This window comes from Falco biarmicus, chromosome 4, assembly GCF_023638135.1.
Source record: "Falco biarmicus isolate bFalBia1 chromosome 4, bFalBia1.pri, whole genome shotgun sequence".
NCBI lineage: Eukaryota > Metazoa > Chordata > Aves > Falconiformes > Falconidae > Falco > Falco biarmicus.
The window spans coordinates 84,109,015-84,128,120 of NC_079291.1; the positions used below are offsets into that span (position 1 = coordinate 84,109,015).

Sequence of the window (19,106 nt, forward strand, 5' to 3'; positions counted from 1 at the left end):
TGGGACTACTATTCACTACTCAGATACAAAGCATGGAAGGTTCTTGATTGCGCCAGGTCGGAATTGTTCTTACATCCAGTATCTTTTAGCCTGCTGATGGCGTTGGAGAGGAGTCGGACACACCCCAGGAAGCCAGCTCCCTGTTTCTTGTGGATTTTTTTGTGGTTCCATACACTGATGGTTATGGAATCTGTCTTCCCAACATACCTAGAAAAATATGTATTATAAGAGTTACTTTAGAAAAAATAACCTCTCTTCACTCTGCAGAATTTATGCTTTATTTGGTACAAATTTTAATACATTTTAGTACATTGGTCATGCTGCTTTATTATAAATACAGAAGTGCTTAAGTCTGAAATGGTGTTATTAATGAATTACTGCACTATGATTTCACACAGCATGTTAAATTGATATTGCTGCAACATGAATTTAAGTACAGACAGCCTCATTAAAAGCTATGCAACAAGTTGATTAATATACAAAACTTCAAAGTTTATGTTTCTAATAATTTGAAGGAAACAGATCACTACAACAGAACAGTGTTCTGTAAAAGCTGGACTCCAGCGCTCAGTAGAGCTTACTCTAAGCAGTTATGCTGTGTACATGACACACAAATATTTCCAAATTCAAACACCTAAAAGCAAAGTACCACTCTTTTATTAACAGGTAGTTTCTTGTTGCAAAAAAACCAGTCCTCCTCAGCAAATGTGACTCTTCATGCTAACACAAAATGAAGTTAGTGTCAACCCTTGCATTCCAATTACTAGGAAATCTCTGGAATATTGTTTACTTATGACCTTACAAACAACTCACAGATCGTAATGCTGGTTCCATTTGGGGTCCAATGTGTTCTTCACAGTGTCAGTTGAATGGCACTGACCTGACCCATCAACAACTATTTTTGCAAATGGGTCAGGAAGTCCTGTGGAAGCAAAAAGATGCTATTAAGCACAGTACTTTTTGTTTTGTTTCTTCCAATATAATACTTTTGTGAGCCTCTGCTTCCCCCCCAAAAAAAGAAAGTTACCATTATCCTAAAACTATTGTAGGAAATCCAGAATAGAGAACTGATTTCATCATTAGATAACTTCTGTCGTACAGATTTATATCTGCCAAAATTTGTGAAAGCTTTTAGAAAACACAAGGTTAAATGTGCTTAATTTAAATGTGCTTAAGTGACTCATGCATACTGATAAGCAGTCATTTTTATTCAGTCCTTAATACAGTATCAAGACTGCAGCACTGGGATATTTCACTCGCATCCTTTACAAATAGAGCCACCCTGAGATGGATGCTCTTGGTACCCCCCCAACACAGAACTGTGAGACTGCAAGCAGGTTGCAGTCTCATCAGCCAGACTTTCAATTAGAATTTGTGAGTCCTTGGTCTTTACAGCCCTACTGGAGTCTACACAATCTATCTAAATACAATTCAGGGCAACGTGTACTCATGTAGCAATGCAATGTTGCTGCACCAATGAAACCACAGAACAAATGACATACATGGATGAGTCACAACAGTAATGCATAATCTACAAATAAATCTGATTAATCAAGAATAGAAAGTTACAGAATTAGGGCATACTTACTGAAGAAATCTTTCTTTGCAAGATTCTTGGCACATAATACTGCAAAACAAAGTATCAGATAAAGAAATCTTAAAACCATAAAAAAATCCTTTTCTAGCAATCATACCATACAATACTACCTGATCATAATTCATAAAAACACACCCAAATGTTAAATGTGAGCATTGTTTTCTTTATCTGTGACTGGAATATGGATTTACATAAAGAGAAAAATTCCTTTGCTGCTTTTGTTCTATTGTTAGAATACACAGAAGATTTAATGAACGTCCCTTTGTATTAAAACCTCCTAATTTTCTATACTGCATGCTTACACAGGTGCTAAGGCAGATTTTTGTTGTTTCAGAAGGCACCCATTTTAGAACAAGGACTAAACAGTTACTAAATCAAGAATGGTTCTGGGACTCCTGGAAGAGACCTCTGCGCCTAAGTCCCATCAAATACAGTGCAGCCTCCTGCTTTCTGCACACAAAACTATGTGATACATCGTAAAATAAAACATGGGAGGTATGCTATAAAGGCCTAAGCAGTTTGCAAATGCAGAAAGGGTTTGTGGTAAGTATGGCAGAACCTCGCTCGAGAGAAAAAATAAATACTAAAAAAAAAATTGCATCAGTACGTTTCCCTTTGAAAGGGCCAAAAAAAAGAGACATAATTTCCCTCTCTCCAACTGTACTAAATAGCACAGTAGTTTAAGCAAAAATCAGATCAGGAAACTCACATCAATCTCCATGTCTACCAGGTCTATTACCAGCTACAAGTCTAATTTTGCTTTTCAGTAAGGATTGCTCAGTACAATCTCAGCAATACAAGTTATTCAGTATCCATTAAACTCTTACAACAGGCGAGGCAAAATAACTACAGAGCCAAAGATGAAAATATTAAGACCTCTAACTTACTTAAAACTAGCACCTAAGAGGGGAAGATAACAATAAAAGACAGAGCTATTTTTGAGGTGGTCTCTTTCTCACCCAGTTCTGATCTTTCAGCATGAGGATGAATGCTCAGAAGACACTCAAATGGCCATTTCCCCTGGTACGGACCATTGCTCCTCATTTCTATCTCACCTTGCTCCTGACTTACACTCATTCTTACATGAACTCTACATTGGGTAAAATGAAGATGTAGTAGCAAAAATAAGGGAACAATTTTATTCATTTCTTTTGTTGTTCTGTTTGGTTTTTTACCCTTCTGCTAGAAGCCCACCTCTCAGCTGCAGAGCAACATTCCCCATCTAACATAGCTAATGGAATAAAAACTGCCTCAATTCAGATGTCAGACAGACAGAGCCAAAAGGTGCACTGTTTAACCCAGATGTTCATGGCAAAAAATACACAAATCCTCCGTCTTAGTAATAATTAAAGCAGCTGCACTACAAAACTATTTTTAGATTGGATTAAAAACTATTTATTCCTGACATCGGCAAAATGCATAATCAGAGAAAGCTTCTCTTGTTTTTTTTTAAACAACTGACCAAAAAGAGAAGTCTGCAGGACTACAGCAATTCAATTTGAAACAAAACAGGATTACAGAATCACCATCCGCTGTTCTATGGAAGGACAACAGAGCAACCTTTAATTTCCTCTTCCTTTTGTGAGTGCTTCAGAGGAAAAAATACCAGAAAAAACAGGGAATAAGTACAGGTAAAATCAGAATTTGAACGTTCTAGTACCTGCCAAAAGGAATTTTAACGTTCTTGTGAGAGGTGGAGCTTTTTTTTTTTTTTTACTCAATAACTCATTTTACTTCCCCATCCTCAATTTTAAGAATATGTTATTGAGCTGGAAAAGTATGCCATATGTAACTATCTGCATATAGTCTGACTATATAATTATTACCTTTATTCTATATTTCAGGTGTGCTTTCTAGAGCTAACTAGCAGCCTAAGTTTCTAAAGCCATTATTGAAGAATTTTATTTTTTCATTTAACTCTTTTACCTCTGCCACACGCTTTCAGTCTACAGCAGATGAGCACGGCTGCCAATTTTCCAGTTGCAGCCTGTGAAACCCTCAATTTTAGGTTGCAAAAACCATTACTCTTTCTTGTAAGAAAAATACTGGCACAGCAGCTAACAGCCAAAATAAACCTTTATGGAGCAATCTCCAGAATCATGCTGCCCGAGATGGACCATTGGCTCTGTTCCACTATTTGCATATTAAACCCACTAGAGTAAAAAATATTTTCAAGTGCTCTATTACTGAAAAGCCATAGATTTCTAAATTCCAGTAAAGAAACAGGTGACAAAGGTCAGCAACGGGAGACTTGGACATGAAACCATGCCAGCAGCAGAGCAGACAGCCCCTCCCTGCTCTGTAAAGCTGGGTATATGCCAGATTTGCTTCTTAAATGCATCGTCTCCAATAAGACTTCAGCAAGACTGCTAGCAGGACCTGACTGCTGCTACATCAAGCCTGAAACCCCTGAACTCGGGTAGATTCAGCTACGAAGGCTTAAAAAGTTATTAATTTTATCCCTGCATCACAGGCGGTGTAGGAGAATGGGATGGATACTTAATTGTGAACCAGGCAACTGAGAGGCGCCTTACACAGGCTTCACACCAACACCATCTTTCCCTACTTTCCATCTTTCCAAAGTGCTTTTTCTTTTTGTTTTTCTTTCTTTTAAACAAGAAAGGTTTAGGGCTTGTCAGCAAGAGCAATCTCCCCGCGTTTGTTGCAATGTTACAAAAGGTACTAATTCTCCTGACTTGGGCATTTACATTCTGCCTTCTCAAAGTCAACCGACTTGTTTCAGCTTGACATAGTTTTTGTTTATACTCCGCTCTGGATTGCTGCACAGCACCAAAGAACTTTTTTTTAATACAACAGATCCCAAACAACACTGAAACAATGTCTTTACATCTAGATTATAATATTTATAAAGGGATGGGAATGTTTTTTTAAGTACCTGACATTATTGAGATAATTTCAAAGGCCAAATTAGCCAGCTGGGCAAAGTACTACTGTGAAAGCATATTTGGCAGGAGGTGAAGGACGAGCCTTATACAAAGTCAGTATTCACCCTGGGGATGTCTTCAATGCAGATGTAACTTGAGAGAGTTGAGTGGTTCCTCTGCCAGCCCCCAGTTGTCCACCCTCCTTCCAAAGCAGAAATGAATCATCTGCTGTGGTTCAGGAGGTGCCGCAGGAGCAAGCTACAGATGGGTGTAGTAAGGAAAGTACGGAGTGGCACCGATGTCTGAACAACCCAGCCGAGAATTGCATCAGAAAGTTGCTGCTTCATCACCGAGACACCTATCTCCGCAGCGAGACCAGCGTTTTTGGAAAGGAGGCAGAGAAAGACAGCCTGGGTGAGGAACCATTTCAACCATCCCCAAACAGACCCAGCCCACAAAATCAAAGCCTTCGTGTGCAAGTTCCTCCTCTTGAATAGGCAGCGTCCAAAGGATGGCTGCTGGTCTGCAAGAGAGTCCTCACATCGCTGTCTCTGCATCAACACAGGATTTATTCACAGGCAACATACCCCATCCCACAGCACAGTGCTAAGCTGCTACAACTGTGTTCAGCTGCACAGTGTAAAAACTAGGTAATCGTGGTTTAAGACCAGGAGGGAGCAGGGGGGGAAGTAAGCGATGAAAATATTCTGTAGGTTCCAGCCTGTGCCAATGCAAATCAGCAGGCAAATTTGCAGCGGGGACTGCATTCATTCACACTTTGCGAGTTAAAGGCAAGAGCCTCCTTGCTCAAACTAAGGACTTTTACACATGGACAGGACCTGAGCTAAAGATGGCCTTCAATTTAGCATTCAAGTTAATTCTGAAGACAAGACAGAGCAGCAGTATGCTCACATCTTCCTTAGAAAAGCCAGGGGGAAGGTCATACTGAACGATGCTAGCAAATACACCTTTCCACCATCTTTGGCCTTCCCTTTGATATTCCAGGTTAATCATTTGTGCTTGTACAAACAGGCAGCTAGATTCCAGGATACATTCGTTTTACTTTCTGACAGAAGATAAACACAGGCCAGCAGGCTGATGACGTAGAAAGGACTTTACTTAATATTTACTTCTGTGTAGACCATCTTTAATCAGAGATATGCAGCATAATCATTAAAAGCATTGCAGGTTGGTTGGTTTGTTTTACGATATAAGAAATAAAGAAGAACAATGAGGCTTTGGAAGAGAGCAGAATAAAGATCTTGACATAAAATGAAACTAAAATTACTGGTTACCACTGAAAAACAAAAGAGGCTGCAAAGCCGGTCAAATTTGATGCATCCAAGTAATGGAAACTTTGCTGTTAATCTTCAAAGTTTGCCTAGCTTCTGACTTGTGAAGCTGGTACCCTGTGTTGGAGGTAAGGTTGCTCCAGCTCTGCTTTTGAAAGCAGGACAGCCCCCCATGCACGCTAGCTTATAGGCTGGTTTCCACAGCAAAAATTCTGCCATTCTGAAAAACAGTTTTCAGAAGGCTACACAGCAAAAATAATGTGCTTGAAGTGTAAAAAAGCCTCAAAAAAAAAAAAAAAAAAGAAAAAGAAAAAGCAAACATCAGCTATTTACCACATGCTGCTCTAACGCCCCAAAGCGCTGTGGCCCACAATTAAAATCTTTGCTGAATCTGTTATGTGAAATCACTTCTTGTCCAAATGGTTCGGAGTGTTTTGTGGAAAATACTCTGAATACCACAAGCCACCCCTTCTGAACTGCCTTTACGAATAACCCTGCTTACTGTTCCTATTCTCTGCACATTACTTTAAATGAGACTTCACTGCAGATGAAAGTCTGTTTTTATTTCTACTACTAGGCAACCCATGAAGTTAAGTGTTCTGGCTTTTTTTAAGGATAACAATTTCTGTTTGGTAGGGTACAAGAGAAAGGGTTTAATGGGAAAGGAAAGATGGCTGAAGACACTAAGAGTGTAAAAATGCTGTTTCTTTACAGCTAGCCACATCACTGAACTGAAATACACCACTTTATTCACAAATTAGAGTTTACATCGTCACCACAAAGGCCAAGGTTTCTATTCTAGTCCTCTTTTTGTTTGCTTTAAGAATACTTTTGGTCTTTCTCTTTGTCTGCTTGAGACTGAAATGCATCAATCCAGGGACTGCTTTAACTTCTCAGTAACCGAACCTGAATCACTGCAGCGCCTAGCATGCCGAAAAAGATAAACAAAACTGAAGTCTTCCATTACCTTTGCCAAATAAACCAATTAGCTGTACAGAACTAATTTTATACAGGCGTGTACATGGAGTGGCCTTCACTAATAATCTTAGCATCGTGATGCCAACAAGATTTGCAATCTGACACATAAACCAACCAAAAAACTCCAGAGACCCCTCAGACTTCAGGACCAGCATACATCATGCCTCGACATTGAAAGACTGCCTGAACTCATGCTAAAGCAGACCTTGACTACCAGATTAAAGTAATGCTTCATTAAAAAACCCTTAATTCTCAAACAGTTGCTAGATTTGATACATGAAGCCTTTTTGTGGCCCTTTTGTGTAGGCTGCAGTAAAAATCAAAGCCTCTTTTCAAGGCATGCTTTCCTCGTGGGTTGGAACTTGGCTTCGTGCAGCCAGTTGCAAACACTAGACAACTTTGAAGAGATCTTCAAAAAACCACACACCCAGAAAAAGCCATTTTTATTAGCCCATTAACATGTCATTAAAGTATCTACTTAGCCAGGAATCAAAATACCATCCTACCTAAGCAGAAACCAGTCATGAACAAGAGTCAGTCCTCGTAGTGCAAACAATACCAAGTTGACAAAACAGAAGAGTTTCATCCCCAGGATTCCTAAGAATTACTCAAACTGAAAAATCCTCCTGGGCACTGACCGACAATAAGTCTTCGTATACACACCAGCAAGGGCTGATTTAGCCCTCAATAACATAAATCATTAAAAAGACAGCATAGGACTATTGGAAGAACAAGACTCATTAAATTCCCAGTTAACTGAGATTGCGTGCAACGCAAGACCAGTAAAGCAAGTTTAAGAACAAACCGACTTAGTGTAAAACCTGGAGAAACACTAAGAGTTATGGAACTAGCTGAAGATCTTTGCAGGGATAAAAAAGGGAGATCAATAGGAAGATGAATTAATTCTGATGTACAGAATCAGAGAAAGGCACAAATCAGAGGTGGAAATAAGCATATCCAATTATCCTGCATACTAACTTTTCTTTTCTTCCCCTCCCCCTCAGCTCACCCCTAACAAATGCCTGAGATAAAGGTTACCTCCCAGATTAAATCTTTCATTAAATCCTAGCTATTACATCAGTTTTCTTACAACTTTGCTATGCCTTCCTCTACTCCAGGCCAAGAACCTTCTCATACTCTCTACACAGTCTCCTATTTCCTAGACAGACACAAACCCCCGACCGTTGGGGTTCTGCAGATCACCCTCAGCCCAGCCTCAGCTCCAAAAGCAGAAGCTGCCCGTGGAATTTATTTGCCCCATGTACTGCAAGGCACATTCCAGCTACATTAAGCTCCTATTTCTCACTCAAATTGTACTTCCAGGGATATTTTTTTTTAAAAAAAAAAGGTTTATTTTTAAAGGCAAACTTTTCACAAACTGCTGCTTCACTACCTTCAGCTAATTATTCTTCTTGGCCCTACAGTGACTACTCAGCGGTAAGAAATATAGCCAGAGGTGCTGCGGCAAGAGTGAGACCCTAACTGGTGAAGCCGCCTCTGTCGTCAAGAAGATGCCCTTGAAGCACCATCCTCCCTCACACATCCTTGCAGCTTTTCTTTGCAACTATCTTCCGACACATTCAAAGCACAGACACATTCAAAGCACAACCGCTTACTTTGAGAACTGAAATTCAAGAGGTAAGTCAGTTATTACTATCGCCATTTTACAGCCCTTCTCAAAAAACACCCTATCAATTACACAGTTTTACCAGAGAAAAACTGAACAGAACATAGAATCATTTCTATCCACGGCACGGTTTGCAAAACTCAGTCCCTCCACTCCCACCAACACATCTGCCAGAATCACAACCAACTGCAGTAATAATTTTGTAGAGAGAGATTTCCCAAATTCAGTCAAGCTTTTCCTTTGTTAAAGTGTCCACAAATGGTCTCCCAACTCTCTGAAAACAAAGGATATGCTCAGGCTTCAGCTATAGTGTTCGCCTCTGCACACATTAGCAAGAAACAGAAATATCTGGAAAGAACTCCAAATTTCTGTTAAAACCACACAGAACAATATCCCATTCTCAAGGCAAACACAATCTCTTAGCTGACAGCTAAACAAAACCAATCCAATGACATAATTCCTACTGGAAATACAAAATCACATTTTACATTTACTCCCCACTTCATTGTGCAAGTTGTAGTCACTGCGATTCACACACACACGATTCTGGATTTCTTCCCTTACATCTCTTATATCTCCAACCACGTGCACTTACATTGAATAATTAATATTTTCAAGCAAGTGGTGTCTATCAAGACAGGCTTAACTGCACAGCTTGCACATACTTGTGCTCACATTTTGGAACAGACACCAATGTGCGCTGTGCAACATTATTGCCATAATAAAGTTAAAAACACACCAGGAAACTATGTAGCTCAACTTTCTTAAATTACATTAAAATTAAGGAATAAATCCATGATGAAGTCTTAATACTTCACTTTTATAGTTACCCAAGCACTGAGAAAGCATCTGGAAAAAAATTCCTAAAGCATGAAAAACATGTTCCTCCACCCACATGCACTCATAACTCAGATTCCAAACTGAGTTTTACTAAGATTGCCAAAAATATTTTGTACTTTTAACACTTGGGAGTTTTCAAAGCACCTTTTTCAAATCTCTACAAATGTCAATACCTAACAGGATCATATACTCAACCCAACATTGCTCACAGCAGGTCCCAGGCTGCCCCACTCCCATACTCCCAGCAAACAAAAGGTCCTTTCTAGAAATACTGTCCAAATCCTCCGGCATACAGATTTGTTTCTCTGGAAAATGCTAGATGAACAGCAGTGAATTACTAACCAAATATAGAACCTCCCCTCCTGAATACTCTAGATATTACTTAGGCAGAAATTACTTATTTAATAGTTGACACTCCTGTAACGGAGAAGGAGAGCTCCGGTGTAGCACAGTCTACTGCTCAGTCAGCATTTAATTTAGGTGTATTTAATTTAATATGCCTCTGATCTCTACTTTCATAAGTTAAATGTATAAAGTGTTAAACACCTTATTTTCATTACCAAAAAGAAGCTTATAAGGAGTCTCCTGTGCAGCTGATCATTTGCTTACTAATTCAGTACATAAAAAGCTTTTCCAGTAAGTATTATGTTTACTACAAAACACAGAAATTTAGATTCCCCTTCTTCCCAGGTACTCTCTGTGGGGCTACTCATACCACTACTACAACTATATGTTTTATAACCAGTTTGTGAAACTCAAGTTAGAAGTACATTTCTGTATTAACAGCAGCTTTTTTTTTTTTCCCCCACCCACAAAACACCATCCAATTTACAGACTTAAGGGATTTTACAAGACGTTCATTTCCTAAGTCCAGGAGAAAAACCTGCACAACTGCTCTCTGCTGCTTTATAAAGGAGAAAAAAAGTACAGGACAGGAGACCAAAACCAGAAGCAATACATTTGCGGGTGCTAACCATAGACCCAGTGTTAGTTGAAAGCCCAAGCAATCGTAAGCCTTGGGGTTCTGCCCATGGAGCAAAACATTTTTGAAATGATAGGAACAGAACACACAACTGTTGTACTTTCTAACCCAATATTATCTCTGGCTTTCTTCACATACATATTGTCTTGCCTCAAAACATCTGCCTGTTTTGCAGAAAGCAGAAAAAAGTCTGACCTTCCACTGCAAAACACGTAAAACCTGTGAAAGCAGAAACCTTGGTATTGAAAATCTTGGCAACGTTTGACTAAATACAGCCAAGCAACGTTTCAATACAAACACTGAATTTCTATCGAACAGTAAAGGTCTAAAACTTCCAAGCTAAAATGAAGCAGATTTTTCAGTTTTAAACCTAAAACATATGTTTTTTATCTCCAAAGAGTGGCTGGTATTTACATCCCTTCATGTACAGGTAGTCTCAATATTTCAAAGCAATCTAAATGCTAAACTATTGTAAAGGATTAAAAACAAACGCAAATGAACATGTTCTCAATCTCAATTTAAGAACTGAGATTTGTTTTTCCAGACAGAACCAGTATTTGGCTTCTTTGATATCTTACTGCAATTAAATAAGGTACAAAATCAACTTCATAGGAACAAAAGTTTCCAATGGGGGTATTTTAATAAATGCTACAAAATTAATGTCTGGTTTTCATCAAGAGCGAAGGAGATTGCTCAAAAGCAAGAACATTGTTATTTAAAAAATGAATGGCGTTAAGTTATGTGTAAGTTGTAAACTATGTAAACTATTAGTTCATCCCATGAAGGCTTAAGTGTATCAGTAGAGGAGTTTTAGTTAAACAATTCACACGGAACACTGCTTTAAAGCTAAATATACAGGTTTGGTTCTGGTCAAAGTAGGACTGTTCAACTCTGTGTTAAACTAACGCTGCACTGTGAACCAAGAATGGGAAGCTGGCAAGACAATTGCTTAGGTGACCTAGGACGCTGCTGGTGTTGAAATTAACTGCCAGGAAAATGAAAAATAAAAATAAAAATTAAAAAAAAAATCTTTAAAAACCTTGAAAATATGAAACAACAGATTTTGCCAGAGTAATTTTTAGAAGTCACAAATAAAAGTATAATACACTTATGACCGCTGTGGTCACAATATTCAAGAATCCATGCTTCTTTGTTCATTCTGAAACATTTGAGTGAAAACTCTCCAATACAGAAATTGTACAGAAAAAAAATTAGCCTACAGAATATTAGGTATAAAAAGAACAAACCTCAGGAAGAACAGTGCACTGGGCTTAAGCTGGTTTAGTAATACTCAGACTCATTTTGCATTTCTTAAATAACTGAACAAGCAGTTGCTAGACATCTACTGCAAAGAATAACACTTACCAAGCACCTCTTCTAGCACTAACAACTTCAGTAACTGCTACCAGAACAAATTCCAACAGGCACTGGATGACTTTTCAAGAGACACGGTCAACACCCCAAATTTTTTTGCAAGTAAATGAAAAGCATTCTTTCTTTCAAGCAAGGCATCAGCACAGTATCACTGCTTTAAAACCACATACCTCAGGTTAACAAATGACTTACAAACTTGCCCTAATTTCTAGCGCATCTAGTTGCTTCCCATGCTTGTATTTTAACTGAGGTATGCTGAGTGCTTTTTGGCATGTTTGGATAGAAACATGAAAAGCCTCAAGTCTTGTCATAGAAAGCTTTTCAAAGCCACAGGTCTCACTGCCAAAGAAACTTTTTCATGCTCTTACAGCTTTTGCCTTCCTTATTCACAAATCTGTTGTTCGTTTTGCAGTAAGCATGATAGCAAACAGATGAGATGGAGCAGTACCTTCTGAACAGACTGAGAGCGAGCTCAGACTTAAAAATCAGGGCGGTGAAAGTCAATATTCAGTGAAGAGTTAAGAGTGTACAAAAGCCTAGAGCAATGAGTTCATTTTGTTCTAGGCTACTTAGTGAATGGACAGCTGGAATTCATTCAGAAGTACTTCTTTCTTCCTGTAGCTCCCTGGGCTGTCGTTATCAACCTGAGGATAACAAACACATGGATCATCAAGACTGAGCTGGTGCTGGAGAGAAGTGGCATAGCCTAATAGCCCATAATAAATGAAGTTTTGATCCTAACTTGGATCTTAGTACTGAGGTATAAATGCTTTTAGTGTCTTGTGGGGAAAACTGCCCATGCTAGATGGAATTAAAACATTGTACTGACTTCTTGTCTTGATGATGGTAACCTTATTACCGGCTCTTGTACAGGTAATGTTTAGTGAACAGTTTTAACCGCCACTCTTTTGCTGGGTTTCAGCTAGTGCCAATACAAGACAGTAGAGATTACTGAAATGGGAAGACTGCATTTGTTTTAAAATACACAGTCAAGAGTAAAGGTATTACTGGGGTTAAAAAAAAAAAAGCTACCTGGATACCTTGCTGTAGCAAATCTGTACTAAAAGGGAGGTGAGCAGTTTCATTTGTCACAAACGACTGACACCTTACGTCAAGAATGGAGCAGGGTTTCACGTAAAGCACCTCCTAGCATTCCTCCAAGCCCATCCAGCCAGGCTGGTCGCTGGCAGGGGCACAGCCCCCCCACCATCTGCACAGATGGGGATCACCCTTGCAGCAGCCACTGTCAGACCGGGGTTCTGTAGGTACACCAACCATGAGCCCGTTACAGCAACTCTGTGTACTGACACCGGGCAAAATGCAGCCAGACATCTATTTCTGTCTTCTTTACCAGTTCATATTCAAATTACATCCATCCAGCTCCAGACAATTCAAAAGGCACATGCTAAAAACTGGAAAAACGACACCTTGACTGTCCAGGTAAAATTTTAAAAAATTAATTCAGACTGATTAAGTGCTTAGCTACATAAAGGGAAAAATTACTTTAGTAATTTGCAATACAAAATCTAAAATAAAGGTGCAAAGTTTAAATTCAGGAAGAGGAAAGAAAAATTGTGTTCATCCAAATTAAATTATTGGCATCACTTCTGATTTTGAATAAAGTACATCAGCTGTTTTAGAATATTGCTTTTAATTCCCAGAAATTTTCAACTCCGAATTCTTCACTAGTTTGTTTTGTGGTTATTCAGCCTGTTGTAATCCCTTTCAACATCCACCCAAGATGTTACAAATCGCTCTCCACTTTCTTTATGCAGGTTTGTTGGTGGTTTTTTCATTTGTTCGGAGAGCTCAGCTTAAACCCTCCTTGTTTACAAATGCAAAAACACGGAAAGCACCAAACACACAACTGCATTAGTGAAGGGCACCGATGCTAAAAGGTGAGCAGTGATGCTGGATACCTGCCAGTCAATAACCTTGTCTCGGCTTATTAGCCTGGGCCCCGCGCCAGCACTGCTGAACTCGCAGGGGGTGCACGGGGAGCGGGAGGTGACAGTGGTGGCACCAGTTCATAGGGAAGCAGGGGGGCTGTCTGTCTATGTGCCACACATAAGGAAGCTGTGGCAGGGGGGAAAGGAAAGCAGGACAGGAACGAGACTTGTTCCAAAAAAAGACTGCAATTACGGAGATATTAATAGCTTTTGGAAGCCAAATTTTTATCATTCATTCACCTACTTTTGTTCTTTCTACTAATCCCTGTACAGAACCACTATTTTTTTTTTCTATATGACATTTCTCCATCTGTTGCAAGAAAAACATCCCTACCTAACAAACTTTCCTAGGAATTAGTATGAAAGCTTTTATGCAGAGAAAAAAAATCTGATTTAATAAGCAGTCCTATTTAAAAGCTACAATAGGACAATGATGCATCAGAGACATTTTGATGCTGCCATTGTTATACAGTAAGTCTTGTCTACAAGACTCCTATACACACACTCTCTACAATCCACCTAATCACTTATTAGTCACACAAGTGGTAAATCCCTAAAAGCACTTTGGCTTGGGTCATGCAAATGCTGGATGAACCAAGTCACATCAGTTCTCATCTGATTTCCAGGCAATGAGATGCACGTGACTGCTGCTCTGCCCGAGGAAATGTGGGTCAATACGTGTGCATCCTACTGCTGAATTTGCACGCTCTCTAGGGACTCACAGCAGTGTGACTCAGGAGCACCGGGCTGTCTGCAGGCACACACTGCACACGTATTAATGAGATTATTGCTGCTCCTTGCTGGTGCATTCACACTACACCACCAGTCGTCTGTAACAGATCTTCAAGGAGTGCGGAACACAAACACCAAAATACTCCGTCTGTCTTATGGCCACGCTCCACCTAAAATGTTAAAATGATTTAGAAGGCTGACAGGAATATCGCACAACAGTAGCCATTAAATGGAAATGTCTTCCTTCAGAAATAATTAATCACCCGTTGTGTTTGAGTATAAACATCCCGATCTAACGGGCATGTGTGTTTCGCTCAGCTGAGCAGCAGCGAGATGGACAATCAAAAACCGCTAGTGCTTCAGAGCTGGAAGGAATGCCGCTCGCTCAGATGGAAGGCAATACGGAGGGGTATTCCTCCCCAAGACATGCTCTAGCTGGATGTGGTTAACCAACAACCTCACGTTAGCACCCCCGTCTTCCAAACGCTATTTCCAATTACTATTAAAGTTCAGCAGACCCATGTTACATCAGTGTCACCGCTCTCTTACAGAAGCAAAGCAATCCACTTTAGGTATTTTAAACAAAATGTTTAATTCTTCAGTGACCTATGGGAGGCACAAAACTGAGAGCTGAATAGCACCAAACAAGATTTCATTAAAAGAAGGCTTTTATTCAGAATAAAGCTGTATCAGCCTATGTGTTACTCCCTTGTTCTAATTATATAGGACAGCATCTATTTAAACTGCCAAGTTAATGACTTCAAATTTGATCAATAGTCTCTGTTTATTCAGCCCAGTGCTACTGACAGTCACCAGGAATGAACAACAAAACAAACAGACTGGTCAGAGCCAATCTATGGTTGAGCAAGAAAAACCAGTCTGCAACAGCAAATACCCTTCGATTTTGTCGGAAGGTGGGGAGGGAGGTCTGTTGCCTGTGGACATGGACACAGCCCCTTTCCCTTGTGCCCCAAAACATTTATCCACATTATCCTGCTACCAACCAACTCATGAGTTGAGTGAGCTCAAGCAGAATTAACATCACTGATACGGTGACTCCAATCCTTATCTTGTACCACCTAGCTCTGTTACATATTTCCATTTGTATTCAGATTAAGCATGGGAGGACATGACAACAGCAAGGGGACGTCACTAAGCTGTTGGACCATGAGCAGCAACTTCCCTCGTTGTCACCATACCCGCTATGGAAGGAAATTTCCTTTGGAGCAGCTTCAAGAAAGGCTGGAACCTTCTTCTTGAAAGTAGGATGAAAAACATCTTTGAGTGTATCTCCAGCCAAAAGACGCCAGGAATGTTTTAGTTACAGACTGGCTTCAGAGAGCAAAATAAAAATAGAGTTTAGAATGAAAACAGATAACATACAGCATGCATGTAGCAATCTAGCAAAGTTTTATTTATTTTTTTTAACTAAAAAAATAAACACTTTCATTGCAAAGTCAGTTTCTCAGCAGTGGCTTAACTGCCCTCCCTCTCTGGGCAATTTTTTTAAATTTTTTTTTTAAAGAACCACTTGCAAGCTACTCAAAGGAAACAACCTTTCTAATTCCGATTGAATCCTCAGTCACAAAGGCTGGGATTTTGATGAAAACGTTTGAGTGCATTATTCTGACCAGGATGTTTGATTACAATTTTCTCAATGTTACACATTCATCACTTTGCCTGCAACAGCAACTGTGTGCTATTTCCCTTGTACAAAATGTCAGTGGCCATTACATCAATAAATTATAATTCCACTACTGCTCTGAGATATCTCGATCAAAGGTATTATATAAATAAACTGAAGCTGCCTATATAACCTTCACATTCGTGTTTCATATTCAGACATGGGATTTTATGCAAGTGACACCACTCAGCTGCAGGATCCTGCAAACAGTTCTCCTAAACAAAACGTTCTTTACCAAACTACTACATTAACACATCCAAAGTCCAAAATTTAATATCTAAAACCAGCAATGCATGAGGACAGCTGGTTCAGTCAAAGCCTAAGACATTTGCTTTCCATTTTAAATTGATTAAATAGATTCAATACATTACATTTCGCATGGATGGTTAAGAGTGCTAATATTCCTGATAAAATGAAATGCTGTATGAGGAAAATTCTCACTAGGGCTAGCTCTCACTGGATATATTACTTGCTCTCACAGTAATTTAGTATAACAGAGGCCTAACAATTTCACTGAACAGGATTACAAAAAACATCTCTTCACAGTTCATGACACAGAAGCTCCTAGAAATATCTATTTCTTCACTACCTTCTCAACACAGTGAATGCACTTGAAAATAGGCTAATGCTTGCCTTGTGGGAACCATAAAATATTATAATGTTTGCTTGGTGTTTGGGGATTTTTTGTTGTTGTTGTTTGGTTTTTTGGTGTTTTGGTTGGTTTTTGTTTTGTTTTTTTTTAAGAAGGTGGTTCCTATTTATCAAACAGTTGAGATATTAAAAGCAAGCCTTTTATTTGCATTCCTATCACTAACAGGACTCGCACACCCAGCAATCTGATATTGTCCAAGCACTGAATGACAAACTACTAGATAGAACCAAAAGAGAGCAAAATTTAATAAACATTTTCATAAGAGAAAAACCTTTAAACACCATTTCACTCCTTACTAAAATAAGCTATGTGGCACTAATTTGAAGCGATAGTGCTGTTCTTTTAATTAAAAAATGCCAGTAGGAGGTTGATGCATTGTCTGATGTTGTAAGCGACATGGCTCACAGGATGCAGATGAACCTTTGTGTAAGGAATTAACACACAATTTCATCAGGGTTAAGAAGCAAAACAGAACCCCTAAGTCAAAAAAAAAACATATAGGGAGTATTATAAAACAGGTGCTTGATAAAGTCATCTGGATGTTTCCTGCAGAGAACGTTGTTAAGTTTTGGGGGGGGGAAAAGCCACCAAAGCACCTGTAGTCCAGTTTTCCAATTAGGAGTTTAATTCACCAATAGGTGTCTGGTGGACTTAACACATAGATGACCCTCCCCTTCCTACCTCAGAGCTCCTCTCCCAGGTTACTCCTTCCACATCTCCTGTCCACACAGCTGGGACCAGGCACCCATCCTTGCCTGCTCTGGCAGCTCTGGTGAACCTCAGGAGGGGGGACTTGTTCTACCAAGCTACTCATCTCCATGAGTCTTGGAGACCTGGTATGCTTTCTCAAATGTCTCTCCCTTTCTCAAATTTGACTGAGATCAGGTTAAGAGCCAAAAATTAGTCAGGAGAGAATGACAGGTACGATCCCTTTTTCAGACTGCTGATTTTTTATTCTGGAAAGATTAAGATTGTCCCATAAATTTATCCACCAGCCTGATGGTCAACTAAGGCAGCCCTGTTTCCCAAGTAGACAGCTTCTGTGTGACAGGTTTCATGGCTGATTTGTGAAGCCATAAAAAGCCTAAAAACCTGATCAATATCAGCTTTCTGATCCAGAAGAAACCCCGGCAAAAATATTTGCTGGATCCTTTTCCCCTTGATATCTCAACAACTTAATTCCACCACCCCAGAAGAAGCTGGCAGCCGTGACCGGGACCCCCTGCACAGATCTTTGGTTGCTGCTGTCATAAAAAAATAGCTCCACATTGGCATCTGGAAGCATGACCATCCTTAAAACTGGCAGCTGCTCCTGATACAGCCTCCCTGGTGAAGAAACATCACAGAAACAAGCAGGACATTTTGTCTTTACTTCACTTTTACGAACTATCAAAGAGAAGTCAGTTTATTCAAAGGCTTCTAGTATATTTACTCACCACTCCTACAATAACTATTTCAATCACGTTTACACTACACCAGTATCATCTCAAACATCACAGATTACTGTGTCTCCTTCTGGTGTTTCCAAGTCTGTTGTCTCTCTGCACACTTGTAGGATGTACATCCTAAGGCAACAATTAAAGAAACCCTGGTACTACTTTCCAAAGTCGGGCTTTATTTTCTGCCCCCCCCCCTTCCCTTCTACCAAAAATAGTTCTCATCTATGTTCTAGTTCAATTTGGAAGTAGCACATGTAGACTTGATAAGCATCCTGCGAAGGAAATGCCTTGAATTGCAGACTACTTACAACACATTTTCCCAAGCAACTTTTTATAAATCCCATTTGATGACTAGTTTGCTAATTTCTATTGAAGTTTATCAAAACATTATTTATAGACAAGTCAAATTACTTCTGTGATTGAAAAAAAATAAATTAAAAAAATATGACTGTGACTGCAAGTCCAAGCCAAGCTGTTGGATTATACTGAAATATTATTTATCCTGTTACCAGACAGACCTTTAACTCTTGAGTTTAATTTTAAACTAAGGAACACAACAGAGAAAAGTGCCCGTTTATTCTGTTTGCCTAAGTCTGCTTCTAGACCATGTAAAAGCACTACTACCAAGAGCTATCGCTGGTGCAGTTATTGGAACTGATTACATTACCCTAAGCAGATCTAGGGCTTGCATGATGCTGTCAGCCTGGCTGACTGACTCTCATACCTGTGCTCATTTATCATGCTGTAACAGATGCACCTAATTAATATGTCTCGAAAAGAGTCTATTAACATTCAATTCCCTAAAAATCTTAGAAAGCAGGAAGAAAAGATGTAGGTGTTCCTATTATGGCATATTAGCTGTATATGTAGCACACTATATTTTAGTTAATTATTGTACAATAGGCAGAAGTCCGTCATACAAAGAGCCAGACATTTAGTTCTACAGCCTGTGCTTTTACAGTAGCAAATTTAGTGTTGGGTTATTTAATGAATTACAGGATCTCTGGGAAAAGGTGCAGGGGCAGAGATTTATACCCGAGCGTGGTTATACCACACGACTTAGCTACATCACGCA

At 39.4% G+C, this 19,106-nt stretch overlaps 1 protein-coding gene across 4 annotated transcripts in view; it reads right to left on the bottom strand.

The window, feature by feature from the left end:
- Positions 1-19,106, bottom strand: part of SMURF1 (SMAD specific E3 ubiquitin protein ligase 1) — a 47,498-nt gene that overhangs the window by 18,207 nt on the left and 10,185 nt on the right. For all 4 annotated transcript variants that reach the window (XM_056336140.1, XM_056336139.1, XM_056336138.1 and 1 more), the window contains exons 2-4: positions 1,589-1,627; positions 814-922; positions 74-207 (exon numbers count right to left, since the gene is read on the bottom strand). In XM_056336140.1, coding sequence (XP_056192115.1) covers positions 74-207; positions 814-922; positions 1,589-1,627 — 282 coding nt within the window. The remainder of the gene's footprint in view (positions 1-73; positions 208-813; positions 923-1,588; positions 1,628-19,106) is intronic.